Below are 20,078 nucleotides of genomic sequence, written 5' to 3'. Positions count from 1 at the left end.
GCCAGTAATAGCAGAGGCAAGAACTACCATGAGTTCCTGCCTCTGCTATTGCTGGCCATCCTCTGCAGAGTTTGGGGTGTACTCAGACTCTGCAGACGATATTCTGTCTCTTCTTTAGAGTTCAGCAGTCTTGGTTGCTCTGGCTGGAAAGATTACTATCACCTGTGGCTCAGGCAGATTTCAGCATGTATGATTCCAGGAATCCAGCACTCTTTCCAGGGGAATATGCCCCAGTGTCCTGAGTATCTCAATTTTCATAAGAAGCTGCTCAAGTTCCAGGTGGATCAGTGGCATCAGAGACAGACTGGCCATGCAGAAAATAACAACTATTTCCAGCAATTTAAACTTTTTTTTCCACATTACCGACTAATGCATTCTTGGCTACCCTTACTCTTACTCCCACAGGAAGGTACCTTACTTATTCTCAGGCTCATGTTCCTGACACACAAAGATTGCTAACTTGGAAGACCGGGTTCTCCCTTTCAGCACTCTTCCTATTTATGTTCATAGAAACTGCTCCTGATTGATGAAGAGGAGATAGTGTAACCTTCTGCTGGATTGGTTTTGAGATTTATTGAAGTAGTTAAACTATGCATAGCTTTACACCCATCCTTTCCCAGTGCATTGTCGTTATCCCCATACTTTATTAGCAAACGTCTGGCATCGCAGGCAATACCCCTTCACACTGAGAGGCTGGAGAAATGTGTAAAGATTTTGAGAGGCGATTGTTTGCTCATTGTAATACCACTGGAGTTTAGATAATATGCCTTCTATTTCTCCTACAGGCACTTGAGGTTTAGAATAAAAATGGATGCCTGCAACTTGACCATGGCAACAGAGTTTATCCTCCTGGGCCTATCCAATGTTCCAGAACTGCAGACCACACTATGGCCCATATTTATACTTTTTTAGTGCCGCGTTTGCGCCACTTTTTGAAGCAAAAACGGTGCAAACTTACAAAATACTATTGTATTTTGTAAGTTTGTGCTGTTTTTGCGTCAAAAAGCGGCGCAAACGCGGCGCTAAAAAAGTTTAAATAAGGGCCTATTTGCTCTATTCTTGGCAATGTACCTGGTCGGAGTGCTGGGGAACAGTACCATCATTGCACTCATTACTGTTGACTCCCAGCTTCACACACCCATGTACTTCCTCATCAAGAACCTTTCACTGGTTGACCTCTGCCTCATGACAGTCATCGTCCCCAAGCTTTTGATCAACATCATCTCTGAACAGAAGACCATCTCATTTGTCAATTGCATGTCACAGTTGTTCTTCTTTGTTTTATTTGCTGGGATGGAGAGCATCCTGCTTGGTGTGATGGCTTATGACCGGTACGTCGCCATCTGCAAGCCTTTGCGCTTTTTTATGCTCAAGAACAGGAGTGTGTTTGCTCTCTTAGTGACTGGCTGCTGGTTGACTTGTTTTCTTAACTCCATGCTGCATAGTGTGACAATAGCATTGCTCTCCTTCGGCAGTATGAACAAAATCCAGCAGTTCTTCTGCGACATCCCACCGCTACTTAAACTCTCCTGCTCTGACACAACCATTAATGAGTTTCTACTCTTAGTTGAAGCTTCTGCCATTGCTATGGTCTGCATTATGTCTGTACTTGTCTCCTATGTGAACATTATAGTCGCCATCTTGAGGATGAGCTCTAGTGAAGGGAGGCATAAGGCCTTCTCCACCTGCTCCTCCCACCTCATCACTGTTACTCTGTACTATGGAACTATTCTTTTTACCTATATCCGCCCTACATCCACCTATTCACTTGAAAAAGACAAGGTTGTGACTGTGATATACACCGTTGTCACCCCGATGCTGAATCCTTTCATCTACAGTCTTAGAAACAAACAGGTGAAAGAGGCTTTGAGAAAGACCATTGACAGACCTCTTTTTCAATAGAAAGCAACATCCCTCTCCTACTTGTGCACTTATGCATGTCTGGTGCATTTATGCATACCTGACCTTGACACATATCTTATTATAGCAAACTGGTAATGAAAATGTTGCACTCTTGCTGCTGGTGCAGTCGTGGAGATATGGCCAGTATCCCCAAATAAATTACAACACCAGAATCAATTACTCTACTGTCCTGATAGTAAAACACTCTTAAAGCCATTTTTCACTATTGCAAAACCAGCATCTTCCATAGGATAACATTGGAGTTCCCTTACTACATTTTATAAGCTGTAATGTCCCAATGAGACCAGTTAAATAGTTTATGTTTGATGTCTTCAAATTGTAATGGAAATCCTAACTTAGTAGGTGTAGAATTAGTATTTTAAATTAAAAAATTTAAAATGCCACTTTTAGAAAATGGGCATTTTCCTGCCTTGGCCATTCAGTACATGCAGCCTGTCTCTGGGTCCCATAACTGGTGACAATTGACAGCTGGGTTTTGAGTATACCTCCTAGACAGCCACAAACAACAGGGAGCTTGGGTGGGCCTGGATGGGCCATCACTGGCAGGATGGGAGGGAGGAGCTGGGCACAGGCCCACTTACACTTGAATAGGCTGTGCTCTACCTTCACACAATGGACTGTGTATCTACCTAGTTAGTCTAGAGCCAGGGCAGGGAGGGCTGGACACCTGTGCACTTTAAAGGCACCCCACTAGAGGCTTCTCCTGAGTTTAAGGGCACAACTGGGTATAAATACTGGGCCTAGAACACCAACTCCTCAGTACACTTCTAGACTTGCGGATACTCTGCACGAAAGCAGGACTGCTGTGCGGCTGAAGGAGCTGCCATACTGCTGGACCGCTGCTCTGAAGGATTGCTGCCCTGCTGTGCTTATCTGCTGCCTGCCACCCTTCCACCTGGGTGAGAAGGACTGGGCTAACATCTGCTGAAGTCAGGGCCCCACAGTGATTCCAAGGACTAGTTGGCTAGCCTCCTAATTTGAACCTCAGGGACAGAAGGATGGGGCAGAATGCTCCAACATCCTTGAGTCTAGCTCCTGTACTCTTCCATCTGAGAGTCTACCCTGCCAAGTGGTGCCACCCCAGTCCGAGACCCTTCGAATTGGGCCTAAGGGTCTCTTTCAGCCTCTGTGATCCGGTGGAACTGACTCATCTCCTCTGATGCGTGGTGCAGACTTGGGCAGAATTGATGCATTGCTGCGGCTGCATGGACTGGACCCATTACAATGATCAGCATCCATTGCATCCCTTTCAAACCACTGCTGTGCAATAGATCTTTCCTTGCAGCACCTCACAACCAATGCATCGCAGTGACTGTGAAGCTCATCCTCAGCACTGGACTTCTCATGACAAACCCCATCGACATGATTCTCAATGGTAATGGAGTACCTTGCATCGCAGCTTTGCAGTACCTCGGAACTCACTCATCACTTCAACTGCACAACATATCTTCAAAGTGGATCCTCACAACGCTCCACAAACCAGGATTTAAGGTACTTTCTTCAGCAGGACAAACTGGGTTCCTGTAGGCGGTCTGCACACCATCATGGTTTGCCTGAACTTGAGACTCTGTCTCGACCCAAACCAGTATGACCAGCTATCCACAGATGGCACTTTTCCCTTTTTGCCGATATTTTCCCTAACATCTTTAAAATTGCATATGTCCAATTCTACTGATTAGACTTTTGTTGTTTTGGTCTTGTTTTATTTATTAAAGAAAATACTACTTTCCCAACTTGAGGTGAGACCATTTCTGCATGGTGTTTTCACTGTATTACTGTTCAAAGTGTTGCACAATTACTTTATACGGTGCCCTAAGTTAAGCCTAACAGCTCTGTGCCAAGCTACCAAAGGATTGAGCACAGGTTAATTTCGGTTTGGCTCACCCTGTCAAGGATTATGGTTGCTGCTTGACCAAGGCTCATACCCCTATCAACCAGAACCCCAATTTCTTACAATGGTGATCAGCAGTAAGGATTAGGATTATGATGAAGCAGTGCCATACAGTGATTTTGTGTACACTACCATGCCATATCAGATTTGAACCGTACAGTCTCCTTGATTTGCTTTTTAGCATTTTCTAAATTCTGTCCCTGAGAATTTAGCTTTTTCTAAATTATCTTCCTCACTGTTGTGCCTGAAACTACATCTGCAAGAATGGAGTTGGAGCTGGCCAACATGGATGCCTACATTGTGGCCAGCTCAAGACGTTCTGCAAGGAGAGGGGACTTCAAGCACAGAGCACCACCTTGAAGGTGTAGCTCCAACAGATGCTGAGGGCCTGGGCGAAAGCCCACCAGTCATTGGTTGGAGACAAAGAGGGGGATGATGATGAGATGGAAGGACTTGGAGAAGACCTTCCTATGGTGCCACTTGCAGTTGAGAAGGATGACATGATCCCTGAAGTGGAGGTCCCTGCCAGGGTACAGTGCAGTGCGTCTTCCCACTGCCTTTCCTCAGAAGAGCTGGTGAACGTGAAGGTGAAGAAGGAAATTAAACTACAGATCGCCCAGTTGATAGTGGAGGGAAAGAAACTGCACATGAAGGCTCAGCAAAACAAGGCTGTGGCTGAGAGAGCTTGGGAGGAGAAGGAAATATTGTTGACTCATGAACTGAGTCTGAAGGAGCTGGACATCAAGGCCATACAGGCAGGGTCACACACTGATGGTGCCAGCTTTTCTACAGGGCCCTCAGGAGACAAAATAATTAATAGTCCCAGAGGTCTGGTGCCTGACTTTGTTGTGGGGGTAGACAATGGCAAGTGGTTTGAAACATATGGGAAAGCTTTCCAGGAGCATAGGATCCTTGAGGAGCATTGGGCTAGCCACTGGAAACACACCCTTAGCAAGGGGGAGGGATGCCCTAAAGACCCTAAATAAAGGAGAAAGGATGAGCTATCCCCCCATGAAGGAAAACCAAGTCAGAAAGAATGGCCTTACCTCAAAAGAACAAGCAGATGTTTAGGGACAGTCAGAAGCTGCACCCGCAGTCATGGGCAGATTGTGTGGACTCCTTATCCAAGGCACTGGATGATTAGGTGAAAGGCAGTGAAGGAGAGGATTTCCATGGGCTGAGCAATTTTATTGCGAGGGAGAACACATGAAAAGTCTTTGTTTTGCAGATCTGCACTAGCACCTTATTTACAGTAAGCTACCTGACCCCAGGGAGCTTGCTAAAGAGATGGACCACTGTGTCAGTATCAGGGTACATAAGATGGTATCTGGAAGGGGTCACCACAAGGGTGGGCAGGGTCCCCACCAGAAGAAGGGGAGAGACAAATATAGAAACAAGGAGTTCTCCAAAGGCCCCCAAACTAGCTCTAAGGGTCAGGACTCAAAATCCTCCCGAGCAGAAGAATTACTCAAAATCATCCCCCCAGCAGAATAAATAATGGTTCTTTGATAGTAGGAACTCAGGGAAGGCACCATTCAGTGCTATAATTGTCCACTGATAGGGCATTAGATTAGAGGATGCAAAGTATCCTAAGCTGGCACAACCCCCCCCCCACTGGTGGGCAGACAATGGGGTTGGTTAGTGTAGTGCTTGGGGAGGAGATTGCTGTAGATAGTCTGGTGAATAGTGTAGAGGTAATCCTAGTGTCCCTGTGTGACAGAGGGATGGTGCAGAGAACTCATATATCTGGTAACACTACGAAAAACAGACAGAGGGTGGAAGGTCTGAGAGACATTGGAGCCAGCATGACAACTGTCAGATGCCATCTGGTGACCTCAGAGCATGTAGTTGTGAATGCATTCCACCAAGCTGTTGCAGCCGACAACCAAGGTGTCACTACTGAGTGGGCCCCCTAGAGCGGGGGGAGGCAGGTTCCTTGACGGTAGCTGTGAGTCTGCCCATTCCTGTGAATTGTCTGCTTGGCAATGACCTAGAGCACACCATATTGAAGGAGGTGAAGCTCAGGTCGCACTTGGAGATGTTAGGGTTTCCTGAGTGGCTCTGCATGAACACACGGTTCATTGCCGCCCAACCCGGCAATAAGGAGCATCTGGAGCCTAGAAGTATGGCCCAAATACCTACCAAAAAGAGGAAGGGCAAGGGGTGTGGAAAACCAGCTCCTGAAGCTCTTATGATCTGGCATGAGGCTGAGCCTAAAGGGGATGCCCTGGAGCCACACTGGAGCCCTGGGGAACCTACTTGAGCTGACCAACCGGCAGCAGGAAGAGGGTACCACCAGGAAGGATTTCTACAAGGTGCCGATGGGGTGCACTACTCTTGCTGGCCTACAGTGGCAGGCCCAATCAGCTAGCAGCACCTTTGGAGATCACCTGAATTCCTGGAAGAATTGTCTCCTGTGTAGTTAGCCTAAGGTTCCTGGGCCTTCTTACTGTAGCTGGATCATTATGCTCCCCTGCCAGGACTTCTAGGATAGGACAAGACCTTTGAAAGGCTCTTCACTGACTTTTACTGGGCCCAAATGAGGAGTGCCTCAGCTTTGTTCTGCAGGTCGTGCTCTACCTGCCAGGCCGGTGACTACTAGTCAAGAGAGAAACACAAAGCTTCCCTATAGACATTCCCTCTCACAGGCACTCTCTTTGAAACAGGTGTGCATCAACATTGTTGGGTCTCTGTACCCCATGACCGCCCTTGGCAATAGGTTCATCCTGTTCTTGGTGGATCATGCCACCCGGTACTCAGAGTGCCTGCTCATGCAGTGGCCAGAACACTGATGGTGATCTTTACCCAGGTGAGTTTCCCCAAGGAGGTGATATCTGACCGTGATACCAATTTCATGTTGCCATACATGAAGTCCAGGTGGAAGGAGTGTGGGGGTAACTTACAAGTTCTTTACTCTTTACCACCCCCAAATTAATGAGCTGGTTGAAAGGTTCAAAAAGACTCTAAAAGGCAGAATCGTGGTCCTGTCAGAGCCCTTGAGGCAGAAGTGGGACTTCCTTCTGCTATGGCTTTTATTTCACAACAGGGAGGTACCACATAAAGGGCATGGCTTCAGCCCCTTTGAACTTCTGCATGGACACCCTTTGAGAGGGCCTCTCTGTCTGGTGAAGGAGGACTGGGAGCAAGTTCCCATGAAGGCCCACCGGGGTGTGGTCAGCTGCAGACTGGCACTCTGTACCCTGATGAAGTGCTTCTGGGAGAAAGCTTAAGAGAACCTAGAAGTCAGCCAGGTCATGAAACGGTGGTATGACCAGGTGGCCATTCTGATTCAGTATCAGCCTGGTCAAAAGGTGTGGGTGATGGTGCCTGTGGAGCCCAGGTCCCTGCAAGACCACTAGTCTGGCCCCTATGAGGTGAAAGAGCTAAAGAGTGAAATCACCTACTTGGTGGACTTCAAGACATCCAGGAACCTCGTAAGGGTTTGCACATCAATCACATCAAACCCCCACTTCAAGAGGTCTAAAGAAACTATGCTCATGGTCACAGATGATGAAGCGGAGAAGGAGAGTGAACCTATCCCCAACCTCCTTTCTTACAAGACCAGGATGTGTCAGTAGAGGGTGTCTGCCTCTCCCTAGCCTGACCCTAGATCAACAGAGATACTGCAGCATACCAAAGGTTAATTTAGGGTTTGCTTGTGTCTCACCCTGATTGTGGATGCTGCTTGACCAGGGCTCACACCTCAGCCAACCAACATCCCAATTTCTTAATAGACCATTACTCTGTCAAGAAAGTTTAAACTAGCTGAAAGGGTTTTGCAGAATACATCTTAGATTATGCTCTCTCATTTCAACAGAGCAATTGCAAGAACCATTGTGTTTAGGAGAACCAAATCAGATGCACCAGACATTCTCCAATTAGCTCAGTTTTTTAACCACAGTCTTGCTAGACCAACTAGCGCTTTGAAGAAGCCTCACGCTACACATGGCACTACATAAGAATATTAGAATAATAACAATAATAATAAAACTGATTTTAGGGGCTGAACTGTTGGTGTCTTATTAATCAGTCAACTGAGAAATTGAGACCAGATGTTGGGCATGAAAGGAGTGGAGGAAGCCTTTGGCTGGGATGCAAAGTGGTCTACTTAAGGTTCTGGAGGGGGCCTTGTGCCCAGTGTGCTTCATCCTGGCAAGGTTGTAGTGAGTGGGTGACTTCTTCCACAGTGTGCTTCATCCTGTCAAGGAGGGGGTGAGTGGATGGCTTCTTCCACTGGTTCTGGAGGGGGCCTTGTGCCCAGTGTGCTTCATCCTGGCAAGGAGGGGATGAGGAGATGTTTTCTTTCACTGGTTCTGGAGGGGGCTTTGTGCCCTGTGATGCAGCACTTGGGTGCAGCACTTGCAAGTTCACAGTCTCTCACCTGGGTGTCATACCCACAAGATTTGCAGTGGGCAGGATGCATAACACTCCATGGAGGCAGGACTACAGTCCATCGCCTGTGACAACGGCTGCACAGTGGTGGCAGTGCTGGTATCGGTGCTGCCAGTGGTGGGGGAAGGATCCAGCCCTTCCCCTGCAGTCTCGGACGGCTGCCCTCTGGGGCTGCTGCTGCTGGCAGTGGTGCTGGTGGCGGTGCTGGTGGTGGTGATGGTAGAGGTGCTGCCAGTGGTGCTGGTGTCGCTGCTGCCAGTGGTTGGGGGAGGCTCCAGCCCTTCCCCTGCTTCTTCGGATGGCTGCCCACTGGGGCTGCTGCTGCTGGCAGTGGTGCTGGTAGGGGTGCTGGTGGCGGTGCTGGTGGCAGTGCTGATGGCGGTGCTGGTGGCGGTGCTGATGGCGGTACAGGTGGCGGTACTGCCTGTGATGGGGGAGGCTCCAGCCCTTCCCCTGCACTCTCGGACGATTGAAGCGCCATGGTTGGTTTTGGGCGCTCAGATTCTACAACAGCACCAGGCCTCCTGTCCCTCCTCCCTGCAGGGGCAGGCCCTTTGCCCTTCACCTTGTTGTGGTGGTGTCTCCTTGCCATGTGGTGGTACCTCCTTGCCGTCTGGTGGTGCCTCCTTGCCCTTGCCGTCTGGTAGTGCCACCTTGCCCTTCCCCTTGTAAACTGGTGGTGCCTCGTTTCCCTTGGCAGCTGGTGGTACATCCTTGCACTTCCCCTTAGCAGCTGGTGCAGGCACACTCCCAGTGGTGATGGGTGTCTCCATGGCGCCTCTCACCCCTGCAGTAGCTGCCGAAACTACATTGGCCATGGACTGGGTGGCTGAGGTGCTGGCCTGGGTTCTGCCCACCCTGGCCTGACGTGAAGGACAAGGGGTGTGAGGGTAGGGAAGAGCTCAACGGCGGAGAGGAAAAGCTTTTTAGGGACACTGGGGTGGGAAGAGGGCGAGGGTTTGGGAGTGGAGGAAGAGGGAGTGGTTGTAGGAGGTGTCTTTTTGCTGTGTTTGGGTGCAGGTGCATGGGCTGGAAGCTGTTGTGAGGTGAATGGTTGTTGGGTGTCTGAGTGCTTGCGTTTGTGTACTTTGGGAGGAGGGGGCACAGACACAGTGGGAGAGGACACACGGGATGTGTGCATGGATGTGGGGGTGGTGACTGCCAGTGAGGGGCGTGTAGTGATAGGTGTGATGGTGATAGGGGCAGTGGTTGTGGATGTAGTGCATGCAGGTGTGAGTGGTGACGCTACTGGGAGGAAGGTGGACTACGAGGAGAAGGGGGACACAGTGGAGGCAGTGGATGTTGATATGTCAGCATCTGGATGGTGTTTGTGTGAGTGCCTGTGGGATGATGTGTGGTGCTTGTGTTTGCCAGAGCCACTCCTGTGAGTTGTCTTGGGTGCATGCTGGTCTGAATGTGTGCTTGGGATAGGTTGGGGTTCAGGGGCATGGGACTGGGCAGAGGAAGTTGGAGGGGGTAGGCTAGAGACAGGATCAATGGCTGGCATCAGGGAGGAGGCCAGAGCCTGGAGTGATCTCTGTTGGGCCGCCACGCCAGAGTGAATGCGCTCCAGGAATGCATTTCTATGGTGGAAATGCCCTGCCAGGCCCTGGATGGCATTCACTATGGTTGACCGCCCAACAGAGATGGATCGCAGGAGGTCAATAGCCTCCTCACTCAGGGCAGCAGGGCTAACTGGGACAGGGCTTGAGGTGCCTGGGGGAAAGGAGATGCCCACCCTTCTGGGTGAGCGGGCACGGGAAACTCACTGAGGGGCTGCTGGGAGGGCGGTGCTGGTAGGGGGTGGTGGCTGTACCTGTAGTTGGGGTGGCCACAGAGGTGCCCGCCACCACTAGGGAGCTTCCATCGGAGAAGGGATCACTTTTAGAACTGTCCCCTCCTGTGTCCGCCGTGGTGCTCCCCTCGCCCTCTGTCCCACTGGTGCCCTCACCATTGGTGGATTCGGCCTCATGGGCCATGTGGGATGCAGCTCCCTCCATTGCCGGTGCCTCTGCTCCTCCGCCAGATGATGCTGATGCACAGAAGGACAGGATGACAAAACAAAAAGGGGGGAAGAGACAGAGGATACACTTGGTCAATGTCAGCAACAACACCACTGTTGGTGTACACAACACACAGGGGACAGCCCTACGCACTAGGCAATGCACTAACAGTCACAATGCTAGTCACCAGGCCATGGGCAGTAATACCTAGAACCAGTGGCAGCATACCTGAGACCCACAGAGCTCTGCCCAGTAGTGAATGCCCCCTAGATTGTTTGGAGGTGGAGTTCATCAGCCCCTGCCCAACATGGAACCTACCCAGCAATGTCCGGCCTGGCCTAGGGTCACCAACAGGCGCATATCCTCCACCCAGAGACCACTTCACCACGTGCAAGTAGTATATTGGGAACTGTACTCACCCCCTTGTGGCTGCTGTGATGTTCTTGAGCGCCCATCCATCTCTGATAGGCCACCGCCAGTATGCAAAACATTAGGGGGGTGAGGGTTCGACGGGCACCCCTTCCTCTTTGGTAGGCCATCCCCAGCTGGGCCTCCACCATCTTTCTTGCCGAGCATCTCAGGTCCTCCCACCATTTGGGACAGTGGGTGCTCCGCCCGCCGTAGACCCCCAGGGTCCGCACGTCCTTGGCGATGGTACGCCATATACCCTTTTTCTGATGGGCGCTGACCTGCAGAGAAATACACATAGCAAAAGGTATAAGTCATACCTTCCAGCCTGCTACACTCATGGCCCACCATATCACTTCCACCCCCTTACGCACAGACATTGCCCAACATACATGCAGCACACTGCCCAGGAGACCTCAATCCACCCCCCTTACACGAAGCCCGCACATACAGCACTCCATGCATTCATGCCCCTTGCATCGTGCTCACAGTGCACTCACCTGTTTGGTCTGGAGGCCAATCCAGCATTCAGTACTGGGGTAGGACTCCATCCACTAGTCTCTCCAACTTCACAGCGGTGAAGGCTGGGGCCCTTTCCCCAGTGACACGAGCCATGGTCGGTTCCAAACACAGGTCACAGCAGCACTTGCACTGTAGGTCCTCTGCTGTTGAAGGTCAGGTAGCAAGTCAGTGAACAGATAGAAAATGGCGGTCACATCTGCTGTGGTGCGTATTGTTACCGCCGGCGTACATCACCATTGGCTACTGTAACCGATAGGGCCCAATGTTAACCAATGAGGAGTTGCACAGCTGTACTTGACAGCCTCCCACAACGGCACACAACGTCGGCGGCATTACCTCATTTCCACCTGTCCATCAACACAGGACAGGCGACCGCCATTTCGGGGGGGCAGGCCATGGCACTTAACTGCATCACAGCACACATAGGCACATTTTGGGGATAAATATCAACATACTATTTCTGTCACAACATGCATTGCACTGTGCATTTAGGAAATGTTGAATGTAGAACTCAGGGAAGGCACCCCTCAGTGCTATAATTGTCCACTGATAGGGCATTAGATTAGAGGATGCAAAGTGTCCTAAGCTGGCACAACCCCCCTCACTGGTGGGCAGACAATGGGGTTGGTTAGTGTAGTGCTTGGGGAGGAGATTGCTGTAGATAGTCTGGGGAATAGTGTAGAGGTTATCCTAGTGTCCCTGTGTGACAGAGAGATGGTGCAGAGAACTCCCATACCTAGGAACACTATGAAACACAGGCAGAGGGTGGAGGCTCTGAGAGACATTGAAGCCAGCATGACAACTGTCAGATGCCATCTGGTGACCTCAGAGCAGGTAGTTGTGAATGCATTCCACCAAGCTGTTGCAGCCGACAACCATGGTGTCACTATTGAATGGGTCCCTTAGAGCGGGGGGAGGCAGATTCCTTGACGGTAGCTGTGAGTCTGCCCATTCCTGTGAATTGTCTGCTTGGCAATGACCTAGAGCACACCATATTGAAGGAGGTGAAGCTCAGGTCGCACTTGAAGATGTTAGGGTTTCCTGAGTGGCTGTGGATGACCACACGGTTCATTGCCGCCCAACCCGGAAATAAGGAGCATCTGGAGCCTAGAAGTATGGCCCAAATACCTGCCAAAAAGAGGAAGGGCAAGCGGTGTGGAAAACCAGCTCCTGAAGCTCTTATGATCTGACATGAGGCTGAGCCTAAAGGGGATGCCCTGGAGCCACACTGGAGCCCTGGGGAACCTACTTGAGCTGACCAACCGGCAGCAGGAAGGGGGTACCACCAGGAAGGATTTCTCCAAGGTGCCGATGGGGTGCACTACTCTTGGTGGCCTACAGTGGCAGGCCCAATCAGCTAGCAGCACCTTTGGAGATCACCTGAATTCCTGGGAGAATTGTCTCCTGTATAGTAAACCTAAGGTTCCTGGGCCTTCTTACTGTAGCTGGATCATTATGCTTCCCTGCCAGGACTTCTAGGATAAGACAAGACCTTTGAAAGGCTTTTCACTGACTTTTACTGGGCCCAAATGAGGAGTGCCTCAGCTTTGTTCTGCAGGTCGTGCTCTACCTGCCAGGCGGGTGACTAGTCAAGAGAGAACACAAAGCTTCCCCATAGACATTCCCTCTCACAGGCACTCTCTTTGAAACAGGTGTGCATCAACATTGTTGGGTCTCTGTACCCCATGACAGCCCTTGGCAATAGGTTCATCCTGTTCTTGGTGGATCATGCCACCCAGTACTCAGAGTGCCTGCTCATGCAGTGGTTAGAACACTGATGGTGATCTTTACCCAGGTGAGTTTAACCCAAGGAGGTGATATCTGACTGTGATACCAATTTCATGTTGCCATACATGAAGTCCACGTGGAAGGAGTGTGGGGTTAACTTACAAGTTCTTTACTCTTTACCACCCCCAAATTAATGAGCTGGTTGAAAGGTTCAACAAGACTCTAAAAGGCAGAATCGTGGTCCTGTCAGAGCCCTTGAGGCAGAAGTGGGACTTCCTTCTGCTATGGCTTTTATTTCACAATAGGGAGGTACCACATAAAGGGCATGGCTTCAGACCCTTTGAACTTCTGTATGGACACCCTTTGAGAGAGCCTCTCTTTCTGGTGAAGGAGGACTGAGAGCAACTTCCAATGAAGGCACCCAGGGTTTGGTCAGCTGCAGACTGGCACTCTGTACCCAGATGAAGTGCTTCTGGGAGAAAGCTTAAGAGAACCTAGAAGACAGCCAGGTCATGAAATGGTGGTATGACCACGTGGCCATTCTGATTAAGTATCAGCCTGGTCAAAAGGTGTGGGTGATGGTGCCTGTGGAGCCCAGGTCCCTGCAAGACCACTATCTGGCCCCTATGAGGTGAAAGAGCTAAAGAGTGAAGTCACCTACTTGGTGGACATCAAGACATCCAGGAACCTCATAAGGGTTTGCACATCAGTCACATCAAACCCCCACTTCAAGAGGTCTAAAGTAACTATGCTCCTGGTCACAGATGATGAAGCGGAAAAGGAGAGTGAACCTATCCCCAACCTCCTTTCTTCCAAGACCAGGATGTGTCAGTAGAGGGTGTCTGCCTCTCCCTAGCCTGACCCTAAATCAACAGAGATACTGCAGCATTCCAAAGGTTAATTTAGGGGTTGCTTGTGTCTCACCCTGATTGTGGTTGCTGCTTGACCAGGGCTCACACCTCAGCCAACCAACATCCCAATTTCTTAACAGACCATTACTCTGTCAAGAAAGTTTAAACTAGCTGAAAGGGTTTTGCAGAATACATCTCAGATTATGCTCTCTCATTTCAACTGAGCAATTGCAAGAACCATTGTGTTTAGGAGAACCAAAACAGATGCACCAGACATTCTCCAATTAGCTCAGTTTTTTAACCACAGTCTTGCTAGACCAACTAGCGCTTTGAAGAAGCCCCACGCTACACATGGCACTACATAAGAATATTAGAATAATAACAATAATAATAAAACTGATTTTAGGGGCTGAACTGTTGGTGTCTTATTAATCGCGCAACTGAGAAATTGAGACCAGATGTTGGGCATGAAAGGAGTGGAGGATGCCTTTGGCTGGGATGCAAAGTGGTCTACTTAAGGTTCTGGAGGGGGCCTTGTTCCCAGTGTGCTTCATCCTGGCAAGGTTGTAGTGAGTGGGTGGCTTCTTCCACTGTGTGCTTCATCCTGGCAAGGTGGGGGTGAGTGGATGGCTTCTTCCACTGGGTCTGGAGAGGGCCTTGTGCCCAGTGTGCTTCATCCTGTACTTCATTCTCAAGCACTGCCCCGCTGATTGTTCCAGCGTATCATCTTAATTGCTTATACTATGATCAATCAGAAAAAGGCAGGTAGACTATTAGTGCCCCAACTGAGACAGCGAGAAAGGACAGTCACCATCCTGGCTGTACATACAGAGATTTGAAAGCTAGCATGCTTCCCTCACAAGGTAGCAGACACTTATTACACTCTATTACAAAACACTACAAATTGGAATCCATAAATGATTTGAGGCTGAAGAACATTTGTTTAGGGATCTTCCATTTCCAAAATTAACAACAGACAGGAGAGCCATGCTAGGAGGGGAGATAACAAAAGAGGAGACATTGAAAGCCATATCAGATTTGCCATATAATAAAGCACCTAATGAAGATGGATTCACTTGCAAATTTGTATAGCTGGTGTAAAGAGGATTTAGTAAACATATACCACAAGGCTCAAAGAAAATCTGAAGCAAAAGTATCTCTTTCAGCCATATTCAACAAACCAATGATTTCTGCCCCCTCCATACCAAGCAGGAGTCCATGTCACTCCATCGGTTATCAGTCTATATATAGAGAATGGGTGTGAGAGCTTTGCTAAAGGGAGTTGAACCTTTGTCAAAGGTGTGGTGGGGCAAGGGTCCGACGCAGCCCCTGAGCGAATGGTCTTCCTTTGTTGTGACATGTTTTCAGGGTTGCTCTTTTGTTTTGTGCTGGAAGGCTTGTTGGAAGGTTGATGGCATCCAGTTGTGGGAGAAAACCGGTGTAGATGGCTGAGATTTGGTTGCAGAGGTTGTTATACAGTTCTCGGGTTATGATGATGATGACATTGGTGATTGCTGCTTGCGTGATGAAGTCCTTGATGATAGCAAATATTTTGTTGCTGTTGTTGTAGCAGTTGTTGATGCACTTGGCTAGGGACTTCTGTTCCAGATTTGCTGGGGTAGCATGTTTGGGGGAATTTCAAAATGTCTTCGTCCATTTCTTCCTGGAAACTACCTACCTCTCTGTCCTAGCTGTTTGCAGTACCATTTTGACACTCTGAGTTCTTCCATGTACTATTTAGCCTGCTTTGACATTCTTGCTGTTTCCCCTCTTTTCTGGGGGTGAAGAGGAGCAGGGTATCAGCATAGGCAGTGATCCAATTGTTAAAATAAATGTTGTCATCTGATAGGAGGCTTGTGAGCTCTAGTTGTGTTTTGTGGAGGCCCAGTCCACCTCATATACATGATTCCAGTGTTGTGGGTCAGGGCTGGTAATAGTGGTTCTGTGGCAGTGGGGAGTGTTGATAGAGAAGCTGATGATGGTGTGGTCAGAGCTTATGGTGGGTGTATTGATTGTGATACCATTAAATTAAGTTAAGTGCGGGTCCAGGATGTGTTCAGCTGCGTGGGCAGGGGCTAAACTTTAACAGAGATTCTTTACTGTTCATATTAACTACATGTTTTGCCTTCATTATGCTCACTGTTATGCTTATATAAGCAATTTCAATTGTAGATATATTGTACACTAAATTCAGGCTTTAAAATCAGTAAAGCATTAAAAAAATATATAGGGGGTTATTACAACGTTGGAGGAGGTGTTAATCTGACCCAAAAGTGATGGTAAAGTGACGGATATACCACCAGCCGTATTACGAGTCCATTATGGGGGTCATTACGACCCGCCCGCCAGGCGGTAACCACTGTGCGGCCGCCAATGCAGCCACACTCCTGCGGCCCCCATAATGACATTCCCGCTGGGCCAGCGGGCGCAAACTTGCGGCCCAGCGGGGATGAGGCCGCAACATAGGAGCCGGCTCCTAATGGAGCTGGCGGTGTTGCGGCCGTGCGACGGGTGCAGTTGCACCCGTCGCGCTTTTCACTGTCTGCTATGTAGACAGTGAAAAGCTGGCCGGGGCCCTGTTAGGGGGCCCCTGTGGGCAGTGCAGGTGCCCCCAGGGGCCCCAGGACACCCCTTACCGCCAGCCTTTTTCTGGCGGTGCGAACCGCCAGAAACAGGCTGGCGGTAGGGGTGTCATAATCCCCGGCTGCCCTGGCGGATTATCACCGCCGGGGCTAAAACGGCGGGAAACCGCCGGCCCCGGCAGTGCGACCGCGGCGCTACCACCGCAGTCGTAATGAGGGCCTCCGTACCGCCAGCCTGTTGGCAGTACGGACGCTACATTACCCTTGGCGGTCTCCGACCGCCAGGGTCGTAATGACCACCTATATCCTATGGAACTCGGAATACGGCTAGTGGTATATCCGTCACATTTGGGACAGATTAACACCGCCTCCAAAGTTGTAATAACCCCCATAGTGTGTGCATCCTTTGAGGAAGGAGTTCGAGTAACTCACTAAAATGAAATGCGTGCTTGACTGTCTTTGGCTTCATCTGATACTTGCCTTATACATTTCGGTATCCACAAAGGGAAAGTTAGACCAAAAGTATAACTTTACTAGTAGGAAAATTACTAGTAGTAACTCACATTTTGTGAATACCAAAAAGTAGTAAAGTTAGACATTTGGTCCAAGTTAGACTTTTGTTCTAACTTTACCTTTGTGAATACTGAAAATTAGTAATGTTAGATTTGTGGTCTAAGTTAGACTTTTGGTCTAACTTTATCTTTGTGAATCAGGCCCACTATGTACTTTGTAAACATTATAAATGTCTTGAGTGCTAAGGATCTATTCTATTACCTTCATGTAATACCGATCCAAATGGAATGAAGAACAATAGTTTGAAAAAACTCTTTAAATTATAAACAATGTTTCATTTCAAATTCCAAACTTATCACTGTAATAGTCTCTAAATACAAACTTTCTAAGTCACTTTAGCAATAAGACAGGTTGTTATAAGGTTAGTAGCTGCAGCAACTAAAAGTCTTTACTGCCTATAAGTACAGCTTGGACCATGAGGTTAGCCACCCTATTGCCAAATGACATGAGATTTTGGGAATCAAGGCAAATGTAGTACGTGCTTATTGCTGTCCTCAAGTGCATCCTGAAATTACACTATGGTGGTCATTACAACCCTGGCGGACGGTGTTAAAGATGCGGTAATACCGCAAACAGTCAGACGGACAAAAAAAGGGAATTATGACCCTGGCGGAAACCGCCAACAAAGACAGCCATTTTAACACACCGCCCGCCACGGCGGTACAGACAAGCAGCGCGGCGGTCACCGCCAACAGACAGGCGGTAGACAATGTACCGCCCACAGTATCACAACAGGCCAATTTCCGGGGCGGATTCACAGTGGATAAAAACACGGCGGAAACAGCTTTTGCTATAGGAAAACGCTCACCTGAACACATCCCACGAGGAACGACGACTCCATGGAGCCGGAACTCCAAATACTACCTGTCCTTGTCTTTCTGCTCCTTCACGACCAACAGTGACGTAGGCGCAGAAGATACCGGTGAGTACGGCACCTACGACACAGGGGGGGGGAGGCAAAAGTTAGGGGGACACCCACCAAGCACCCCCACCTCCACCCTCGCATAGTACAACATACACACCAATGCAGTCACAAAAAGAACAGTAACAACCCACAATTCCCCCCGGAAGAATGCAAAGACAATGGGAATTTCAGGCAAACATTATAATGTGCCAATATACATGTCATACAAAAATATACAAATATATGTATTCAAAAATCACTCATATTTACATATATAATCAGAGAAGTATTGCAGATATGTACACAACAATGTCCGTGCACAAACAGTCCAAAAAAGCATGGGCGAGGCCCACAATAGATACCTGACCAAAATCAGATAGAAACACTACAGGCACCTCAGGGGGAAGCGAAGGGGGGGCATCTCAGCCAGATGAATGCAAAGCCAGATCCACGACGGGGCTCCATGCCCATTGATGTATCCTGGGGAGTGCAAAGCCACAGTCTCACAAGTCTCTACAGTGGGTGGTTTGCCCACTGTTCCATCCTGGGGAGTGCAAAGCCACATTCTCACAAGTCTATACAGTGGGTGGTTTGCCCACTAGACCATCCTGGGGAGTGCAAAGCCACAGTCTCTCAAGTCTCTACAGTGGGTGGCTTGCCCACTGTTCAATCCTGGGGAGTGCAAAGCCACAGTCTCTCAAGTCTCTACAGTGGGTGGCTTGCCCACTGTACCATCCTGGGGAGTGCAAAGCCACAGTCTCTCAAGTCGATGCAGGTCCATACTGGTACTGGGGGGTGACTGGTGCCCAGACTGGATGAGTCTCCCCGTGAAAGGTAGTGTCCTGTCACTGTCCCAGCTGCACATGGGATAAGGATGCCTGATGTGGTGGGCCATTCATTCCCACCCGGTGCATTGCCCTGTTCAGCGGTGCTTTGCCATGGTGGTCTCTGGACTGTTCAGCGGTGCTTTGACATGGCGGTCTTTGCCCTGTTCAGCGGTGCTTTGCCATGGCGGTCTTTGCCCTGTTCAGCGGTGCTTTGCCATGGCGGTTCTGGACTGTTCAGCAGTGCTTTGCCATGGCGGTTCTGGACTGTTCAGCTGTGCTTTGCCATGGCGGTTCGGGACTGTTCAGCGGTGCTTTGCCATGGCGGTTCTGGACTGTTCAGCGGTGCTTTGCCATGGCGGTCTTTACCCTGTTCAGCGATGCTTTGCCATGGTGGTTCTGGACTGTTCAGCAGTGCTTTGCCATGGCGGTTCTGGACTGTTCAGCGGTGCTTTGCATGGCGGTTCTGGACTGTTCAGCGGTGCTTTGCCATGGCAGTCTTTGCCCTGTTCAGCTGTGCTTTTGCCATGGCGGTTCTGGACTGTTCAGCGGTGCTTTGCCATGGTGGTATTTGCCCTGTTCAGCGGTGCTTTGCCATGGCAGTCTTTGCCCTGTTCAGCGGTGCTTTGCCATGGTGGTTCTGGACTGTTCATCAGTGCTTTGCCATGGCGGTTCTGGACTGTTCAGCGGTGCTTTGCATGGCGGTTCGGGACTCTTCAGCGGTGCTTTGCCATGGCGGTTCTGGACTAATCAGCAGTGCTTTGCCATGGCGGTCTTTGCCCTGTTCAGCGGTGCTTTGCCATGGCAGTTCTGGACTGTTCAGCGGTGCTTTGACATGGCGGTCTTTGCCTTGTTCAGCGGTGCTTTGCCATGGCGGTCTTTGCCCTGTTCAGCAGTGCTTTGCCATGGCGGTTCTGGACTGTTCAGCGGTGCTTTGACATGGCGGTTCTGATACGGACATTGGTGTGTGGCATGACGATCTCCACACTGGACATTGGTGTGTGGCATGACGATCTCCATACTGGACATTGGTGTGTGGCATGACGAACTCCATACTGGACATTGGTGTGTGGCATGACGATTTCCATACTGGACATTGGTGTGTGGCATGACGAACTCCATACTGGACATTGGTGTGTGGCATGATGATCTCCATACTGGACATTGGTGTGGCATGACGTTCCATCATTGCCCAGCGGGGCTGTGGCATCCTGGCCCCGCCTGGGCTGTGTCTTGTGCGGTGGTCTCAGGACCAGTGACGATACCTGGGCCCTCCTGGGCTGTGTCTTGTGCGGTGGTCTCTGGACCAGTGATGATACTTGGGCCCTCCTGGGCTCTGACTCTGGCGGTGGTCTCTGGACCAGTTATGATACTTGGGCCCTCCTGGGCACTGACTCTGGCGGTAGTCTCTGGACCAGTTATGATACTTGGGCCCTCCTGGGCACTGACTCTGGCGGTGGGCTCTGGACCAGTTATG

At 49.8% G+C, this 20,078-nt stretch overlaps 1 protein-coding gene across 1 annotated transcript; it reads left to right on the top strand.

Moving 5' to 3' along the window:
- The first annotated feature begins 1,065 nt into the window (after positions 1-1,065).
- Positions 1,066-1,902, top strand: LOC138262310 (olfactory receptor 1F1-like). Its single transcript, XM_069212209.1, has one exon. The coding sequence runs from the start codon at positions 1,066-1,068 to the stop codon at positions 1,900-1,902; it is 837 nt and encodes a 278-aa protein (XP_069068310.1).
- The last annotated feature ends 18,176 nt before the right edge of the window (positions 1,903-20,078 follow it).

This window comes from Pleurodeles waltl, chromosome 10 (assembly GCF_031143425.1).
Source record: "Pleurodeles waltl isolate 20211129_DDA chromosome 10, aPleWal1.hap1.20221129, whole genome shotgun sequence".
Taxonomy (NCBI): domain Eukaryota; kingdom Metazoa; phylum Chordata; class Amphibia; order Caudata; family Salamandridae; genus Pleurodeles; species Pleurodeles waltl.
The sequence above is the reverse complement of the archived record's forward strand: the minus strand, read 5'-3'. Positions and strand labels throughout refer to the sequence as shown.